The 17,127-nt window shown below is 38.3% G+C and overlaps 1 protein-coding gene across 3 annotated transcripts in view; it reads left to right on the top strand.

The window, feature by feature from the left end:
- Positions 1-17,127, top strand: part of LOC127368385 (cAMP-specific 3',5'-cyclic phosphodiesterase 4B) — a 51,208-nt gene that overhangs the window by 11,964 nt on the left and 22,117 nt on the right. For 2 of the 3 annotated variants that reach the window (XM_051409209.1, XM_051409211.1), the window contains 6 exons: positions 3,569-3,736; positions 8,946-9,193; positions 14,237-14,431; positions 14,547-14,583; positions 15,367-15,437; positions 16,035-16,084. In XM_051409209.1, coding sequence (XP_051265169.1) covers positions 3,695-3,736; positions 8,946-9,193; positions 14,237-14,431; positions 14,547-14,583; positions 15,367-15,437; positions 16,035-16,084 — 643 coding nt within the window. In that variant the 5' untranslated portion in view covers positions 3,569-3,694. Of the gene's footprint in view, positions 1-3,568; positions 3,737-8,945; positions 9,194-12,235; positions 12,337-14,236; positions 14,432-14,546; positions 14,584-15,366; positions 15,438-16,034; positions 16,085-17,127 lie in introns of those variants that run through there. The other variant, XM_051409212.1, reaches the window with a different exon arrangement.

Below are 17,127 nucleotides of genomic sequence, written 5' to 3'. Positions count from 1 at the left end.
GTTAGCCAGAAGGCTACTTTCCATCTGTTGTCCCTGTTCATTTCTCCTCATTATAAATTTAATATGAACTGTTGGTCGGTTAAACAAAAAAAATATGTCACCTTGGGCTCAGAAAATCTGATAGCCATTTTTGTTTTACTATTTTTTGTAATTTTCTAGATGAAACAATCAAATGATTGAATCAGCAGATTATTGGATCATAAAAATCATTAGTTTCAGCCCTACAAAATAGCACAGACACTTGCACTCATACTGATTAAAATCCAAGCTGGCAGTGTAACTAACTAGTGACATGACAAACATACCATTCAATGTTATTCACCTATTTTATTATGGAACTGTAACTGTGGATATAACATTCATTGAATGGGGAGTGTATATCCATGGTGTTGATGATTAAGAGATACAAATACTCATTCATATAAGACTGTGTGATTAGTCCCAGGTCTGTTTCTGTCCAACATTAAACCATCCAGGCTGTGGAACAGTGTACTGTGTTGTGTTTACTGGAGCTGTGATGTTTTCCTCGCACTAGTCCAGTCCATGGAGATACCACAACCTTAGAAAGCTAACTTTTGAAGCACAGAAACAAATAATTAAATTGTGTATGCCACCTGAAATCATAATAAGTGGTCTGACAGCTCACCTGTCTGCTTGTTACAAAATATAATATAGCTACACAGTTACAGTTTATTGAGCCATTTCGGTATGGTGTACATAGTGCAAGTGCTCCCTAGTGTCTTAGATAGCAGGGACACACTGACCTTTCTGGACTTTTCCTCTGATGAATTGTGCTAATATTCTTAAAGCTTTAAAATTGTAGGATCATGCCCATCATTGCTGGACTTACATGAGATGATTTGAAATAACCTTTTACTGGATGTCTTCTCTGCTCGTTTTTTTTTTTTTTTTTTCTGAAATGGTGCTCTTTGAGAAGTTCATAATTTGGTAAATGGGTTTAGTTTAATTTAAGTATAATCTGAAAGAGCCAAGTCCTTATGTATATAACTAACTAACTAACTATATTAACTTAACATTTTTAGCTACACTAGCAGCATGCGTTTAGGTATGGCAATGCTGGTTGGTTGGTGTGCCTCTTTGGTCAAGACTGAAATAGCTTAAACGACTATTGGTTGGATTGCCATGTCATGGATTAGTGTAGTGTTTGAACATGTCCTCCACAGGCTGAATTCTACTGACTTTGATGAATCCCTGAATTTCATCTAACGCCACCATATATATCACCAAGTATCTTTGGTGATTCCCTGATTCTTCACATAGAGCCATCATCAGATCAGAATTTCAGTACGTTTGATACTTTGATTGATGACCAAATACCTGCAAAACGTATCATATTCCCATCAGCCTCAGCTGTACTTTGTATAAAGGGATTATGTTAACAAATGTTAAGATTTCTACACGTTAAACTAAGATTGCAGTCACGGTAAACATTATACCACCTAAACTTTAACATGTTAAGCCTAAGTGCAGCCTCACAGAATCTCAGTCTTGTTTAAACAACACTATTTTGGTGGGTTGTTGATGCAATTACCGTATATGCTGAACTATTTTAGTACGTGGGCACATAAATAAGATTGAGGTTACTTGGACTGATAATCATACTTGTATATTGGCCGTCTACTACTCTTACTCTATGAACAGAAAAATTGGTATCAGCACAGATGGAGGCTGTTTTTAATTAAAGCAGCAGAAAACGGCTCATGTCAGTTCAAGTTCCTGAAAAAAATATTACAAGCATTAAAATACTAACTCTTTTGTTGGCTGATTCTACATTCAATTTGTCTATCTACAGCTTTATTTTTTTCTATTATCATCATACTTTCTGTCACAATAATCACCACAGCCTAAACATCTACTTGAGACCTCTGTATCATGAAGTATGAAGACTTTGAATGATGGTCTTGTGAAACCTAGAAAAGACACAACAAGATTGGGCTGTTTGTGCAGCTGAAAAATTGTCTTTTCATGCCATTTGACTTGGCACCAGCTGGTAAGCACCAACAACGGCCTCCCTCACCAGTAGTCCTTCACTGACTTTAACAGAAGGACACAGCGCCTGCCAAATAAGGGGTAACGTGAGGGGAACACAGGAGGGGGGCGGGAGGGGTCCATAGTGACATGGAAAATATAGATCTCATAGATTAGTTAGTCATGTCTGTCTGTTGGTGCTTTTCCACCCGCTGTGGTGATTCTGATGAGTCACTGCATTCAGAAGAGGCTGACAGACAGGAGCGGACTAAAAGACCTTAAGACATGCAAACCTTGCCCACATATTTATAAACTTTTTCACTGAATTGTTTTATACAGAAATACATAGCAGGTTTAAAGGAGAGTTGTTTTTGTTTTAGCCCATTTAAGCACATTTACTACAAATCACATTTAACATTGCTGTTACCCACAAAGCTGAACCTCAGTTTTGTTTTTTACCAATTGAACTGTGTCTCTAGCAAAGAGAATTGTGAACTTAAAGGTGGCATCCGATGTTTGTTCATTCATTGTAACATTTCTAAACGTAATCTTTGAATGTTTTAGATTCAAATCAATTTCCAATTTTTAGACAACATTTAAAATTCTGTTTAAAGACAAAATATGGAGTCTACAGCTATGCTATGGCCGTTGGACTTTACTTAGAGTAAGCACAGTGCTGCGTTGAGCTAAATGTTTACGTCAACATGCTAACATGCTGATGTTTTGCTAGTACACCGTTTACCATGTTCCCCATCTTAGTTCAGCATATTAGAATGCTTAGTCCTAAACATGAAGAACATGAACCAAAGTATTGGTCCAATTTGAACTTTGACCTGATGATGGCACTAGTGGAAAAGTCAGGGTCAGGGTGCCACCAAAGCTATTACAGTTCATTCTGTGGGGACATCCTTGTCTGTGCCAAATTGTATGGCAATCCATCTAATTTTTCAAGATACTTCAAAAATCAACCACATGGTGGGACTAAAACAAAAGTTAGGGGATCAGTCAATATCTGTCCAAAATGTCATGGCAATCCATCTAATAGTTCTTGAGATATTTCAGTCAGAGATAAGGTGGTGGACCAACAGACCAACATTGCCATCCCTGCCACCATATCTCTAGTGTGGCTCAAATGTTTCTAAAAATAAGGTATAAAAAAAAAGTATTTATTTGGTATTGATATCGAATCTTAAAAATAACATTATTGGAACTAATATTGAAAACGTTCCAAGACATACAGGTCTGTGTTTACCTTTTTCCTATATTTTTTTCTGCCTCTAAGGTGTGTTTAAATTCATTTCAGTACAGTATGAATGTCTACTTGTACAAACTTGCAACTGCTGAGATAGGTAATCCATCACAGTCCATGTAATGTCTGCTTTTTTGTCAAAGTTGTGTAATGCAACACAGTGTAGACTTGTCAAATTACTGCACACAGAACTGCATTACCAAGTCAGAACAATAACGCAAGTCGGACAAGAATTGCAGACATGATATTCACTGTGAGGGAGGCAGAATAACTTTTGGAACTGGATACCTTATATCATTGCCCCCACCCTCCTCTGCTTCCCATGTGCAGGCGTACTGGTGAGGCTGCCCAGAGCAGGAGAAGCAGGAAAGAACTACATCTTCGGAGACAGGATCAGAGACACAGAGAGAGAGAGGGGGAGAGAGAGAGGGAGAGTCTGGCTGAACATCCCTCAGGATGAAGAAAAGCAGTAGTGCGCAGGGGGTTACACCAGACGATGTAAGTATTGATTTTTCCAACCCTCCATCTGTGCAACCATGAATCCATCCATGCATTCATTACACAGCCACTCATGATTTCTTTTTATCCGATATTCCGCTTCTCGCCTTTAAAGTTTACAGCCTAATTCTGCAGTTTGCCCAGTTACTGTAAATTTTGTAATGCTTGCCTTTGCTTTGTTTCTTTCTGAACAAATACCCATTGAGCTCTAGTGGGAATACACTGAGGCAGCAAGGTGCAGTATGTCTGTGCGGTGGTCAGTGACTCATAAACAGATGACTGTACTGTACACAACAGACCGCGATCCAGCAGGACATGCTGCAGAGAGCAAAAAGTGTGTGTGTGTGTGTGTGTGTGTGTGTGTGTGTGTGAGAACAGAGACGGGGGGTGAAGGACAGGGTGTTGTGGTGTGTGTGTGAGAGAGAGAGAGAGGAAGATAAAAAAGACAAAGAATTGAGGAGTGATGAGGAGTTTAGAAGGAGGCAGAGAGCGGGAAGAGGAGGAGAGGTGTTAAAAGACAGTTCACACCAGGAGACATTTAGGGCATTGACTGAATGGAAACATGGATGAGAGGAGGAAGGACAGAGATCTGACAGAGAGGCCCATCTGTTTCTCCTCCACGCCACCGGTGTTTATAACTGGGCAGGCTGGCCAGATCATTTACTTTGACATTGTCCAACAGGAACTCAGAGGCCAAGCTACATCCTGGATGATGACAGTTTTTCTGCTGTGACTGTCCTCCATCACCCTCTAAACCCCCCCACTCATAACTAGTTAGAGAAAATGTATAGGAATGCTAAAATATTGTAGAACTATATACTATATATTATAGGTTAAAGAACTCCTAATGGTGCTCATTATTACTCACTTGTTTATAGAAGAAATACACAATTTAATCCAGTATAATGGCCAGTAATGTCAGGGATGATTAATGGTGATTTTTACTTTCATGCCAGCAGTGATTTTCGTAATAGCAAACACATTATTCAAGAGGTTGACATCTAATTTTGGAATGAAAACCTTCAATTAATAGCACCTAAAATACTTTTATTACACTCTGTTAGGGGAATGGCTGTGAGGACTTCTTTAATGTTTAAAAGGTTTCTGTATTTTCAGTGTACTGCAATAGAGAGTAAAACTACTTTCAACAACTTTAATGCCACATGTATCTTAAATACTGCATGATATATTCCTGTAGTATTTAAGATACATGTGAGGCTCAGTAATAACACCAGGAAAAAGCAGGACATGTTTGTATGTTAGCGTTTTATTTATTTTAACAGTTAAGTCCTAGACTTATTTCTATCGTTGACCTTGGTGTTTATCATTCATCAACCTTTATCAAAATGGAAACCGGCATTCAATGCCATTAAGATATATATAAGTACATATAGGTACAGTACTTTTGTAGAATTTTAGGGACATGTATAAAATAGCAAAAAATAAAAACACTCGGTTAAGTACTTTAACTCCACTACATGTTGATAGCCGATATTGTTCTTTTTATTCCATTATATTTATTTGACAACATTAGTTACTAGTTACTTGATTAACTGATTACTGATTTTAATACAATATTTAAATTAACTAATAAATGAAGATACTTAAGTACTGATTATTGATTTTACTACCCAGCAGTATATAAAGTAATTGAGATTAGCTTCACCTATACCAGCTGCATCATGAGTAATATTGTAAATATTATTCTGAAATGGGCCATTCTACACAATGAGTACTTTTTTTTAACTTTACTTTAAATAAGTAATAACTTTGAATACAAGATTCTGTAATTAAGTATTTTTACACTGTGGTGTTGCTACTTTTACTTCGGTAAAAGATATGAGTAATTCTTCCTTAATTCTATTATAAAAGACAATGGTTGTGCGACATAGTTTAAGATGCAAATACTAATGAAGTAAGTGTTCATTTATATGTATGTGTTCTGTACTTTATCATCTTTATAGAAGCTCATTTTAAAGCTGAAAGCCCTTTTTCTTTCGTTTTTTTCTGTAAAGATGTGCTATTCTACCACTCTATACCCTTGAGCATCAGATTCTATCGCTCTTAATAATTAAAGTCAGCAGTCTCAGAATTTTTTTTCTTTTCTAGATTTAATAATTCAGGCACTACATCAAGCCATGCAGTTAGAGCTTTACTCCTAAAGCTGTCTCATTTATATCACCTTCTTCAAAAATGCTTTTTGGATGTAACCCAGAGAACACTGGCGTTGTTTAGGCTCTGCGGCCAAGAAAGTGCTTTCATCTTCAACACCCACTCCACCTCTGTTTGACACTGGGGCTACACAACCTCCATTTCAGACTCATTGTTTTACCTTTCATCTCAGTTCCTGTCCTTTTATGACCATGTTCCGGCACATATGATAGATGCAGGTTTTAAAACTTGCTGTGGTTTTGAATTCTAAAATGATCAACATCCTTGACCTACTCCTGGCTTTTATACAGGCGTACACTCAAAGTAAATGAGCAGTATTTCCTCTTCCAAATGCCATTTGGACCACAGATGTGGGATCAATGAAGAACAAGAATTACATGTTCAGATGTCAGAGATACAATCAATAGACAATTGATGAATAATTTGGCAGTGAAACAGCGATGGCACTGTGACATATTGACAAGGGAAGAAATTTAGATCTCTGCTTATAACGTTTGATCTGGGGCTGTTTCCACTTACACAATCACTCTTGTTAAGCAGAGTTGTCGCAACAGAATTATGTTTTGCCGGATTTAATTTTCACTCGTTTCCACTGGGACAGGAAGATCGTGCCTTAAAGAGACTGACACAATAAATCAGACAAATTGCATTTCCTAGAAGGAGCAGAGGGGTCAGCAGAGCTGTGTTTACTGATAATCAGAAAGGAAGTCAGACTCGAGTCTCTGTCTGTGGTTTTTAACTGTCTTCTTGGTTCACTTTCTCTTGCCCTCTCTTATTCACAAACTTTTCCATCCCTGGTCCCATCCCTCTATTTAGCAGTTTACTCTTTCATTCATGTTTCTTCTTTGCTTCCCAACTGGCGTATCCCTGCCATTTATGGTTTGTCACTTTTACTGGGAAGAGGAGGTGGGATGACTTCCTCTTTCTGCTTGTTATTTTCTCTCCTTTTATTTCTTAATTAGTTTGCTCTCTACCTCGTTATGTGACACCACTCTATCTTGCTTTACTCAATCACTCATTAATTTGAATTTCTTCCTCTTGACCTTTCATCTCTCTCACAGTACTCGCACCACTGTCATTTTAAATTTTCAGAGAGGATCTCTCTGTCCATGACGAAGAGCCAATTTGGACTTGAAACGCTGTACTTTTCTTGGCGCAATAAAAAAAAGGCATTTAAATGGGAGCAGATGGGAGATGTAACTTACAGTTACAGTTTTAGGACCCATCACCTCAACAAGACAGATGTGCATGTGTTCTCACAGTTGTCTTTTTGCCTTTTTACCAAGCTTAGGTTAATGCTACTAGTTATGTTTTTTATCTTTAGCAGCTGCTTCCTTTTTTAGATGTAAAAATTAAAACATTTTACTGTAGATGTCAAATGTTTAAATAGTATTTTTACTTGAGCTGAAATGATTAGTCATTTAATCAATCTGAAACCATTTTAATTTATGGTTATTTGATAGGGACAGATAATTCACAGGTGCAGCTTCGTAAATCTAAGCATTTGCTGTTTTTCAAGTCTTTTAATGTTACTAATTGAATGCTTCTGGCAAAACAAGACATATGAAGACATCACCATGGCCTGTAGGAAATAGTGATGTGCATTTTTCTTTTTTTTCTGACAGATTTTTTTCGATTTATTAATACTTAATGCATAAGTCAATCCGTAGTAAAAATAATCATTAGCCCTAGTAGCTACAATGCTAAAGCTAGCTCATTAAATGGGCCAATATATTGTCAGATAGCCTATTGCAGATATATCACTATTGGTGTATATGTCTGTCAGTAAGTAACAAGAAATTGCAGAACTGTCAAACTAGGTTTGACCATTTAGAAACATTGTCATTATTCCATAGTTTGTCCACTAGAGAGCGTTGACTTTTCAACTGTGAAATGTCCTACTTGGTCACTTTTCTTTCAAAACAACCCTGTATCAAGATTGTTGTTTGTTTACATCAGATTTTTTTTAAACCAAATATCACTATTTTCTAGTGACATGTAAGTAAGTAAATTAAGTAAATACTGTTAGTAGGGAGAGTATTAGTAGTTGATGGTGTGCATTCTCGGTCTTGTCAAACTGTAGTATGCTGTCAGCCCTGATGAAAGTGAGGTCAGACTGTGGCTTCACTCTGTCTCCTTCTCTCACTCTCATTCACTGTCACATAAAACAGACAAATATTTTTGTGTTTGATCAAAGCCATGTTCTAGGAATTCCTCGATCTTCCATTTCCCCATGGCAACATCGTGCTTCCCTATCTCCCCTGTTCATTTGAAGCTTGTCGGTGTTTCATTTACATGTGGTGAACATAAAGTAGAGGGTGATGTATGCAAAATGAGCTCTGGCAGCCCGCCTTGGTTTCCTCAGTGCCCTGACTTGTTTATAACCGGTCATTACAGTGAAGCACCCAGGACTCCTCACTGGAACCCCTCACACTCAACCAGACACATTAAACACACACTTTATATTCAGCACAGATTAATAAAAATGCCAATTGGCAGCTCAGGTGTTGTGGGCCTTGATGAGATGCTTAATCTTTCTCTGTGTAGTGAAGAGTATAAAAACATAAATGTAGTTGATGTACACTGTACATCACTTTGTTAAAGCAGGGATCTGTGCAGAGCAGGCAGGTTGTTTAGTTAGTGTTTAAACATTTGGACTTTTTTGAGGCGCTGTATAACAGTCATGTTTATGTGTGCTCAATCGGTCTCTTAAATCTTTTTTTTTTTTTTTTTTAACCAAAAGCCTATACATATGCATTACTTAATTATTTTCATTCTTTTTCATTGTTTTAACTTTTGGCTCTTGAATAGTCTTTTTGGAAAACTATGAAAGCATTATTTCTTTTTAATCTGTTGTTTTAGTTCAACTTTTATATTTAAGGGGGCCCTGACCTGATATTAACATTTCATCCACATTTTCTTCATGTTAATTCACCACCAGGACTACCCGTATAGACGATTATGAGCTAATTTCATAAAAATGTAACCCAGTGATTCATTGTTTTTTGTCTTCTTTTTTCTCTTTTTCTACCCTCAGGAGAATAAGGAGCCTCCTGTGGGGCAATTTTCAACAGGCAGCACCCTGGGGGTGGAGTTGTGCAAAGTCCACAGGCGGTTTTCTGGAAACCTGCAGCTGCCTCCGTTGTCATGGCGACAAGCAGAAAAGGAGAGGGACAGGGGCAGGCCGCTAACACCTGACGAAGATCCAGTGACCCGGACAAGGCCGACAAGTCTGCCCATCGTCTCTCTGCCCCGCATCGACATCACACAGGCTGACCCTGACAGGTGAGACTCACAAAGGACTACTGCTGTGGTTGTTGTGCATGTTTGCTGTCTGAGGTGGACTATAATACTTCAGGGTAATTCGTTTTTTAAGTTTTAGCTGAAAGTTTTCGTATTTTTGTCGGAGCACAAACACTTGTGTGTCGGGGAGAGTGGGAGGCTGGTGTTTTCTTTCTTTCTACTTTTGACATTAGATTTGCAAATTAGCAGCAAAGTTGGCAGTGAATTTTTATATTTTTATTTTGGTGTGTGTTTTCAACACCTTGTTTTCTTCTTGGTTTTAGTTGTGTCTTACAGTAATAACTGTAGCCCTATGTACTGGAGAAGAACACACATTTTCTACAGCATCAGATGGTACAAAATAATGTGGCAGTCATTTAGTTTCATCATACACTGTTATTGCTGTTCCACGGTTGCGTTAATGCAGATTATATGAACACAGGGGAGTTTTTATGATGGCTACCACTTTACATTAATGAATGGCAATTTGCCACATACATCTTTTTTTCTTTGAACCACTATGACTCACTACAGATGATTATTGACTCTCTCATCAGTTGCTTTCATCTCTATAACACTCATACTCTGCTCTGCTGTTTTTTAAAGAATGGGTTGCATTATCTGGATTAAAGGTCAAGAGCTGGAAAACTTTTTCTCTGTGTATTGCATGTCGCTGTGGACGCACCACAACTTTTGGTGGTGGTTTCTAGCTGTTATTGAGTAGCCAATCAGATTGTAGATTATGTTGTTTTGGATTTTTATTTGCATCATAAATATTGCTGGAGTGTGTGAAAAGATATCTACCAGTTGACTTAATCTTCAGATCAGAGTACAATACAATAACTCTTTGTTCTTTATTAATATAAAACTAGTGAAAACAAAAAGGGTCTGATAGTTTTCCAAACAGTGATTTCATCAGTTTCTTGGAAAGGCCGTAGCTTTTTAAGGCCAGAAAAGTGCCGTCACTCACTCTTCTTACATCGGACTTAGTTGTAAAGCACTAATGGAAGCCAGTGGAGAGAACAGGGAGCTCAGGTCGGACCAGGCAGACTCATGCAGTGCTGTTGATGTTAATACTGGCCAGAACCACACCTCACCACACAGCTCACCGAGATGCTTTCGCAAGCAGGTGGTAAACAAGCATCTCCGACGATACAGGCGCTTCACTGTAGCGAATACCTGGTAAGAATATTGGTGGTGTGTTTGTGTGAGAGTAAGAGGTGGAGAGAGCTGTTGCTTCCATCCGTTTGTCTTTATTTGCCAACTCTATTTATTTATTGTGTTTAAGAGCTACATTAAAGATGTATTTATTAACTCACACGGACCTCTTGGCGGTAGTTTATTTCAAGTTGCCAAAAATGTCCCTGCTCCTGGGTGAGTTGGTCCAGGAGAGTGATTTATCAAAGAGATTCACTGGTATGTAAAAACACTGGAAACAGACGCTGCCAATGACATATGAAGAGTCTGGTGATGGTAATTGACCGCAGTTTCCCGCATGTCTTAAGTTAAGTCTATTTATAGAGCCAAAAATGACATTTGTCAGAGGGCTTTACAATCTGTACAATAAACTACTTGCTGTATCTGTAGATCCTTGATTCAGATAGTGAACTCAAAAACGAAAGAGAAGGAAAGCAAACCACCGAAAAAGCAACAGAGGAGGAATCCTTTTGAAGATGAAAAGATGTAACATATATATGAACAGATATTCAATAGCTGTCATAGCTACAGAGTGCAAAAGAATTACAATAGTTTGGAACTGCGTTGACTAATCAAGACAAGTTTATAGAGTAAATATTATTCACATCCTGTGTTTCTGTCTAGGCACATGCTCTACTTTTATTTATGTGTTGAAATGAAGATGAAGACATTTCATCGTAAAATGTTTATGTTGTTGAAACACTGAAAAGTACAAGCAGACCAGAGTGCTCAGTGTTTTTCCTCTGGGATGTACTGTGCTTAAGAGAAATGTCCTCCTTGACCCTTGCATGAATACATGCTTATGATTATTTGTTTGAGTAACAGTCCTTACTTTATTTTCTGGATCCACTGAGCAAAGATGTTTTTAAAAATATGTATTTATACAGCAATGGTTTTGGTTAAGGAAGACAGCCTGTTTTGTTTTTCCCTCCGTTTCCACTCAAATGATAATAGGAGGCTCTGGTTCTTCTCTTCCCAAATATCTCCCAGTCACACTGACAGGTTTGCTTTCAGCCTATTCAGATAACTCTAATGATAAATGAACTCTACTGATACGGACATACAATATTTAAACACTGATATAGACTAACATTAACACTGAGTTTTGCTAATAATACAGTGTCTCCTGCCAAAACCAGAACACGATTGCCATTTTAGGTTATTTTACATAATTCTGTAAAGATAATAGTCTGACAAACAAGTTCTGTCTGTCCTAAATGAAGACACAATTATTGCAATGCTGACAGCCAAGCTTTTCTACCCTTAAACATGATGGTTATTGCATCTCTTCACATGTTTCTGGCAATCATATTCGACTGTAAAACATCTTGGGAACCTTGTCCCACACACCTTTACCCTACTAACAGTCCCTCCTTTGGGCATCTCACCCTTGCTCTCATACCTAAACAGTATCTACATTACACCACATGCACATAGTGACAGTTAGCCAATAAATGACAACCTGTATTTTCACTTTAATACATCCCTTTTCACTGTAAAATCCAGTGCATATGTTTTTTTATAGGACATCATAGGTGGTCAAGTGAAGGGCGGGGTTGGGATGATGAACGCACTGACTAATCTGCAGTGGTTTAATATAGAGGGAAAAGGAACAGGCGGTCAGATAAACAGAGCGACTGCAAGTGCTCCAGCCTAGATCTGCCTGTTAGTCTCTGCCAAGCCTATGTTATTTCAGCACGTGGCCTGTTACTGCACAGAAAGGGGGTCTGTTAGTGTGTGTGTGTGTGTGTGTGTGTGTGTGTGTGTGTGTGTGTATGCCTGTATGCCTGTATGAGTGAGCAGCTACAGTATCAGTGCTTTTTGTTGCCTGATGTGGAGGGAGGAGGTGGAAGGGAGAGAAGAATGCCACGGAGGTCCCCTAGGTGCAGAGTTGGGCACTTTGACTTCAGTGAGGAAGTGGTCAGTAGAGCACACCTCTCGGCTCCCAGGTGATTCTTTCACTTTGAAATATTTTTCAATTTTTTCTTTAATTGAAAGTTATTTGGCTAAATGGTTAATCTGGATTCTTTGAGTATTTTTAACCTCTCTGACTTTCTTTTCTCTCTAAATGTGTCTAGATGTTTTAGAAAGTTTGGTCAATTGCAATGTAAAATTCAGAAAGTAAAAGATAAAAATGTACGTTTAATTATGATTTGTTCTACCAGACCGTTGCTGTCAGAGTTACAGTAGATCAGCATCTACAGAAAATATGTTGTTCACATACTGTGGTTTCCTGCCCGTGTCAGATTAAGAGATTTGAATGCTGTAGGTAAAGCATGCTGTTAATGTTGTGATGTTGGGATTTGGGTGACGCACATGAACACAGATGACGTTTATGTGTGTAATCAGAGTCTGCACTTTTCACATTAATCTGAGCTTCTCTGGCAGAGGTGTGGGACTGTGAGTGTCTCAGTGGGATGTGTGCCCGGTTAATCCCACATGTCCCACAGAAATTACTGAGGCAGGGGATAAATGTGGGGCAAATGGTGAAGTAGCCTTTGGGACAGTCGGTCCATTACAAGATAGATTTTAGTGCGTTTGTGAAAGCAAAGTAAAATAAATAATTAAATAAGTTAAATAAAAATAAAATAAAATATGAATATGTGTTATGTGACAGTCACACAGACTCAGACTGTGTGTACATATTATCTATGATAAATCCAGGATTTAGTGAGAGTTATTCATGATCTCTGGCATCTGTTGTTCCTGCCGGGGATTGATACTTTCTGACCTTTCACCTCTAAACTCCAGTCCATCTGACCTGATCATCTGGTTACACAATAGCTTGTCCTCTCTTCTTTCACCCACTCCATAGTTACAAACAGATTATATCCGTCTGTGCATCTGTGGTGTTTTAACTTTTACTGTGGCATCTGTCAACAGGCTGGTTCTGGCTGTTTGCATGATGTTTACACATACTTTGTATCAAATGGGCTACTTGTTGGATAGCTATTGCTCCCATCATTTCTTGATTCACCACACAGTTCCCTGACTTCTTCCACTCTGTTGTTTTTTTATAATAACGTTGTATTGGACTGTAATTTGTATTTTCTTTTCTATAAAAGGTCAGAGACAAGCATTGAAACTTGGCTGAGGCTTTAAATTATTTGATTATATGTTGCATTAGACTTAATGTTTTCAATGTTATCCCATTGGATTTATTTGTCAAGGACCATGTACAAAAACATTAATCTAAAGCAATTAGAGGAGGTGCTTGTTCCAGATTTAACTGCTGTGTGTACTATCTGCAGTCATACAGGATCTATTGTATGTTTCAAAGACCACTGTATATGACTGAGTGTATCTGTCACTATAGAGATAAACAAGGCTAAATGAATGAACACTAGAATATGTCCAGCATCGCACCATAAGGAGCTAATCTGTCTCTTTGCTACTAACTGGGGATGAATAAGTGGAGCTGTCTTGGACAGTGTTGCAGTGACACACAGACCAGAGTGGCAGTTTACAATCAAACAACCCCTCCTCTCACTGACCAGCAAAGCATACTGATTTAATGAGCACAATATTTTGGTTTTTAGGCCATGGATGGATGGGTGAGTAATCATTTTAGGGTTTATGCAACCATCTCATTCTTGGATGGGACATGTGAACATGTTGTGCAAGCTTCTTTAATGGCAGCTTCTTGAAATTATTTAGTACATGATGATAACTTGATAGTCAGTGTAAATGATTGTCTGATCAGTCGTCTATCTGTACACATCCTGAAGTTGATTAAGGAATAACAGAGAACCATTCTTTGTTTTCATTTGATAATATACATGCTCTCTAAATACCAAAAGAACATTCATTATTTAACTGATTATTGTGCTTTATCTATCTTTCCTTTAGCTTTGAAGTGGAGAATGGCCCATCATTATGCTGCAGTCCTTCAGACCCGCAGGCATCCCCGGGTTCAGGTCTGGTCCTACATCCCAACCTGGCGGGCCATGGCCAGCGCCGGGAGTCCTTCCTGTACCGCTCTGACAGCGATTACGACCTGTCACCAAAGTCTTTGTCTCGAAACTCTTCCATTGTTGGAGAACTGTGAGTTGAAATGATCTCAGAGAGAGAGACTGCTGTTGTATCAAATTCCCTTTGTTCAACTGAGTGTTTGTCTGCGTAACTGTCTTCGCTCAATAGTTTTCACATCCAATTTCAGGCATGGAGAGGACTTGATTGTGACTCCATTTGCCCAGGTAAGAGTCAATAAATCTGTTCCTAAGAACATCTTAAGGATATTTTGCCAAATAGCATTGTTTGACAAACACAATTTTCCCGAAAGGCCTTTTACATGTGAAGCACCTCATGAATCCAGACAGTAATTCCTTTCCGCCCCCTGGTGGCTTTTAGTAGGCACGACAAGGTCCTTTTAGACTCACCATCCCCAATTTAAACTGTAGTTTAATTTTTCTTGTCTAGTTTGCCTCTCCAATGGTTGCAAGTAGCTCCAAACAATCATAATGTCATGTGATTATGAAGTCTCATTTTGAAACTTGAATAATAGTTTATGGAGCAGTTCATCAGGTGCACTCTTTCAAATTGTTACTTAATGAATGTTAGTGTATTGTTAATGTAGTTCGCTACCTTGTTACAATATATTTATGATTTGAGTGGGAGTGGGAGCAACGAGCACCATTCAGAATTGAGACACAGCTACAAACACTGTATTGAATTCGCAGCTAATTAACAATTGTAAATGATTCAGACACAGCAATTAGTCAGTCGGTCCGCATAATAGCTGCATTTCCATACAAACTTTGAAAAAGAGTACATAAAAACCTTTGTATATTTGGAGTAGCCATCTCATAATCACAATAATAAGAATATTATGTAAGCAAAATAGTCATATTAACATTGTGTATATTCTCTTAAACCTTCTGCAAGTAACAAATTATAATCTTTAAATATTTCCATTTGGCTTTTTTAAAATATCACTCATATATCACTTTTTATTTTTATTTTTTCATATTGTTTTTTAGGTTCTGGCAAGCCTTCGGACTGTCAGGAACAATTTCACCACCTTGACAAATGTACAATGTGCATCCTATAAGTAAGTAATCTCATAATTGTCTTATGAGATGTAATCATCTGAGATTCATTCTTAAAAAAAAAAAAAAAACATGCTCCTAATTTCTTGATAAGTGAATTACACAGTTCAAGATGCCAACATGCCTCACTTGGGGGCGCCAATGCACCAAAAACGTTTCTAATATGAGAAACCACTCACATTGAAGTATAGATTTAAATATCCAGAGAGCTGCAAAGCTGGATTGCAGCAGCAGCATTACAATTTCAAACTGGACACAGTGACATTTTGTTTTATTTTATTGGTGTAAGAGTGGGTTACCTCATCTCATTTGAGTGCATCAAAGCACCTTCTGGTCACTGAACTGGGTCAGTTGCTGCAGTTGCATCAGGTTTGCTAGAGGTGCATGCAGAGTCAATACGACCTCAGAGAGAGCGGTCACCGTGAGCCAAAACTGAATTAGATGTGACAGTGCCCCATGGTAGAAAATGAACTGAGGGAGCACCTGTTTTATGTTTGTGCTATGACAACATTGACTGCTGCAGGAACCAAATCACACTGTGGAAAAAAAAAAACACATACTGATCTAATAGCTTCTAACTTGTTTCTCTCTGGTTCCAGAAAGTCTCCTGCTGCAAGTCAGCCTTCTGTTACCAAAGTCTGTCTATCAGGTGAGTCCGAGAAGCCTTCCAGTTTGTGGAGGACAATGCCCTGTTTAAGATTAAAAAGATACAAAAGAATGAAAGATAAGATCCAAAAATAGATACGCCCAGTTCTGAGTTAATCCCTACGTGCAGTTTCATGCATAAAAGTCGTAGGTTAAAATTTATTGGCATGTGCCTAAAATCTGCACAGTTGTCAACAACATTTATAATCTGAAAGTTTAATAAATAATGAATGGCAGTAGCATACAGCAAGTCACTGCAGTCTCATACCCGTGCAGTAAATAAGACTGAGCCTTTGCAAACACAACACACATTCACAGTCAACCTTTCATATTTAGTGTTCTGCATGCAAATGCTTAATTAGTGTAGATGGGCTTTGGGTTGAACTGTAATTCCCTATGAAAATTTCCACATCAACACAGTAATAGATTTTAACACTGCCAGCAAAAAACTGTTATCTTTGAGCTTTTTTACACGTGCAAGTAGAACCTGTAATCTTTTCAGTTATTAATGCAGGAAACTATGACTTGATAACAACGGAAATTCCCATGCACTGATGTTATGGCCGGAAAGAAGGAATGAAAGAGGGTGAGAACCACAGAAAGATATTTAATGGTTTAGATGTGAAGGAGGGAAAGGACAAGTGAAAGAAGGGCAGGAGGGAGGTGGGGATATTGGTTCCTGCTGCACTGGTTCTTCAAGCCCAATTGACGTCAGCATGGCCTGCACACGGGTGCTGTACGCTTCCTATCAGCACAGATGGGCTGCTAGGAGCGTCCCGCAGCAGGAAAAAATACAAAACAGTGAGGCTCTTATTGTCCTTCCTCCTCCACACTTCTCACAAACCTTGACCTTTTCAAAGTAATCTCTGACGAGTGAAACCATACCATTATTGGCTTCCATCAGGATAGAATGAGAACAACAAATATGATTAAGCAAACGTGTTTGGAACCTCTGACTCACAGTATATGTATGTTTGACACAGCATCTTATTCTAGTCCTACCATAGAATATTTCCATCACATGTTTTCCTGAGCATACAAAGAACA

This window comes from Dicentrarchus labrax, unplaced genomic scaffold (genome assembly GCF_905237075.1).
Source record: "Dicentrarchus labrax unplaced genomic scaffold, dlabrax2021, whole genome shotgun sequence".
Taxonomy (NCBI): domain Eukaryota; kingdom Metazoa; phylum Chordata; class Actinopteri; family Moronidae; genus Dicentrarchus; species Dicentrarchus labrax.
This window is presented reverse-complemented; position numbering and strand designations above follow the sequence as displayed.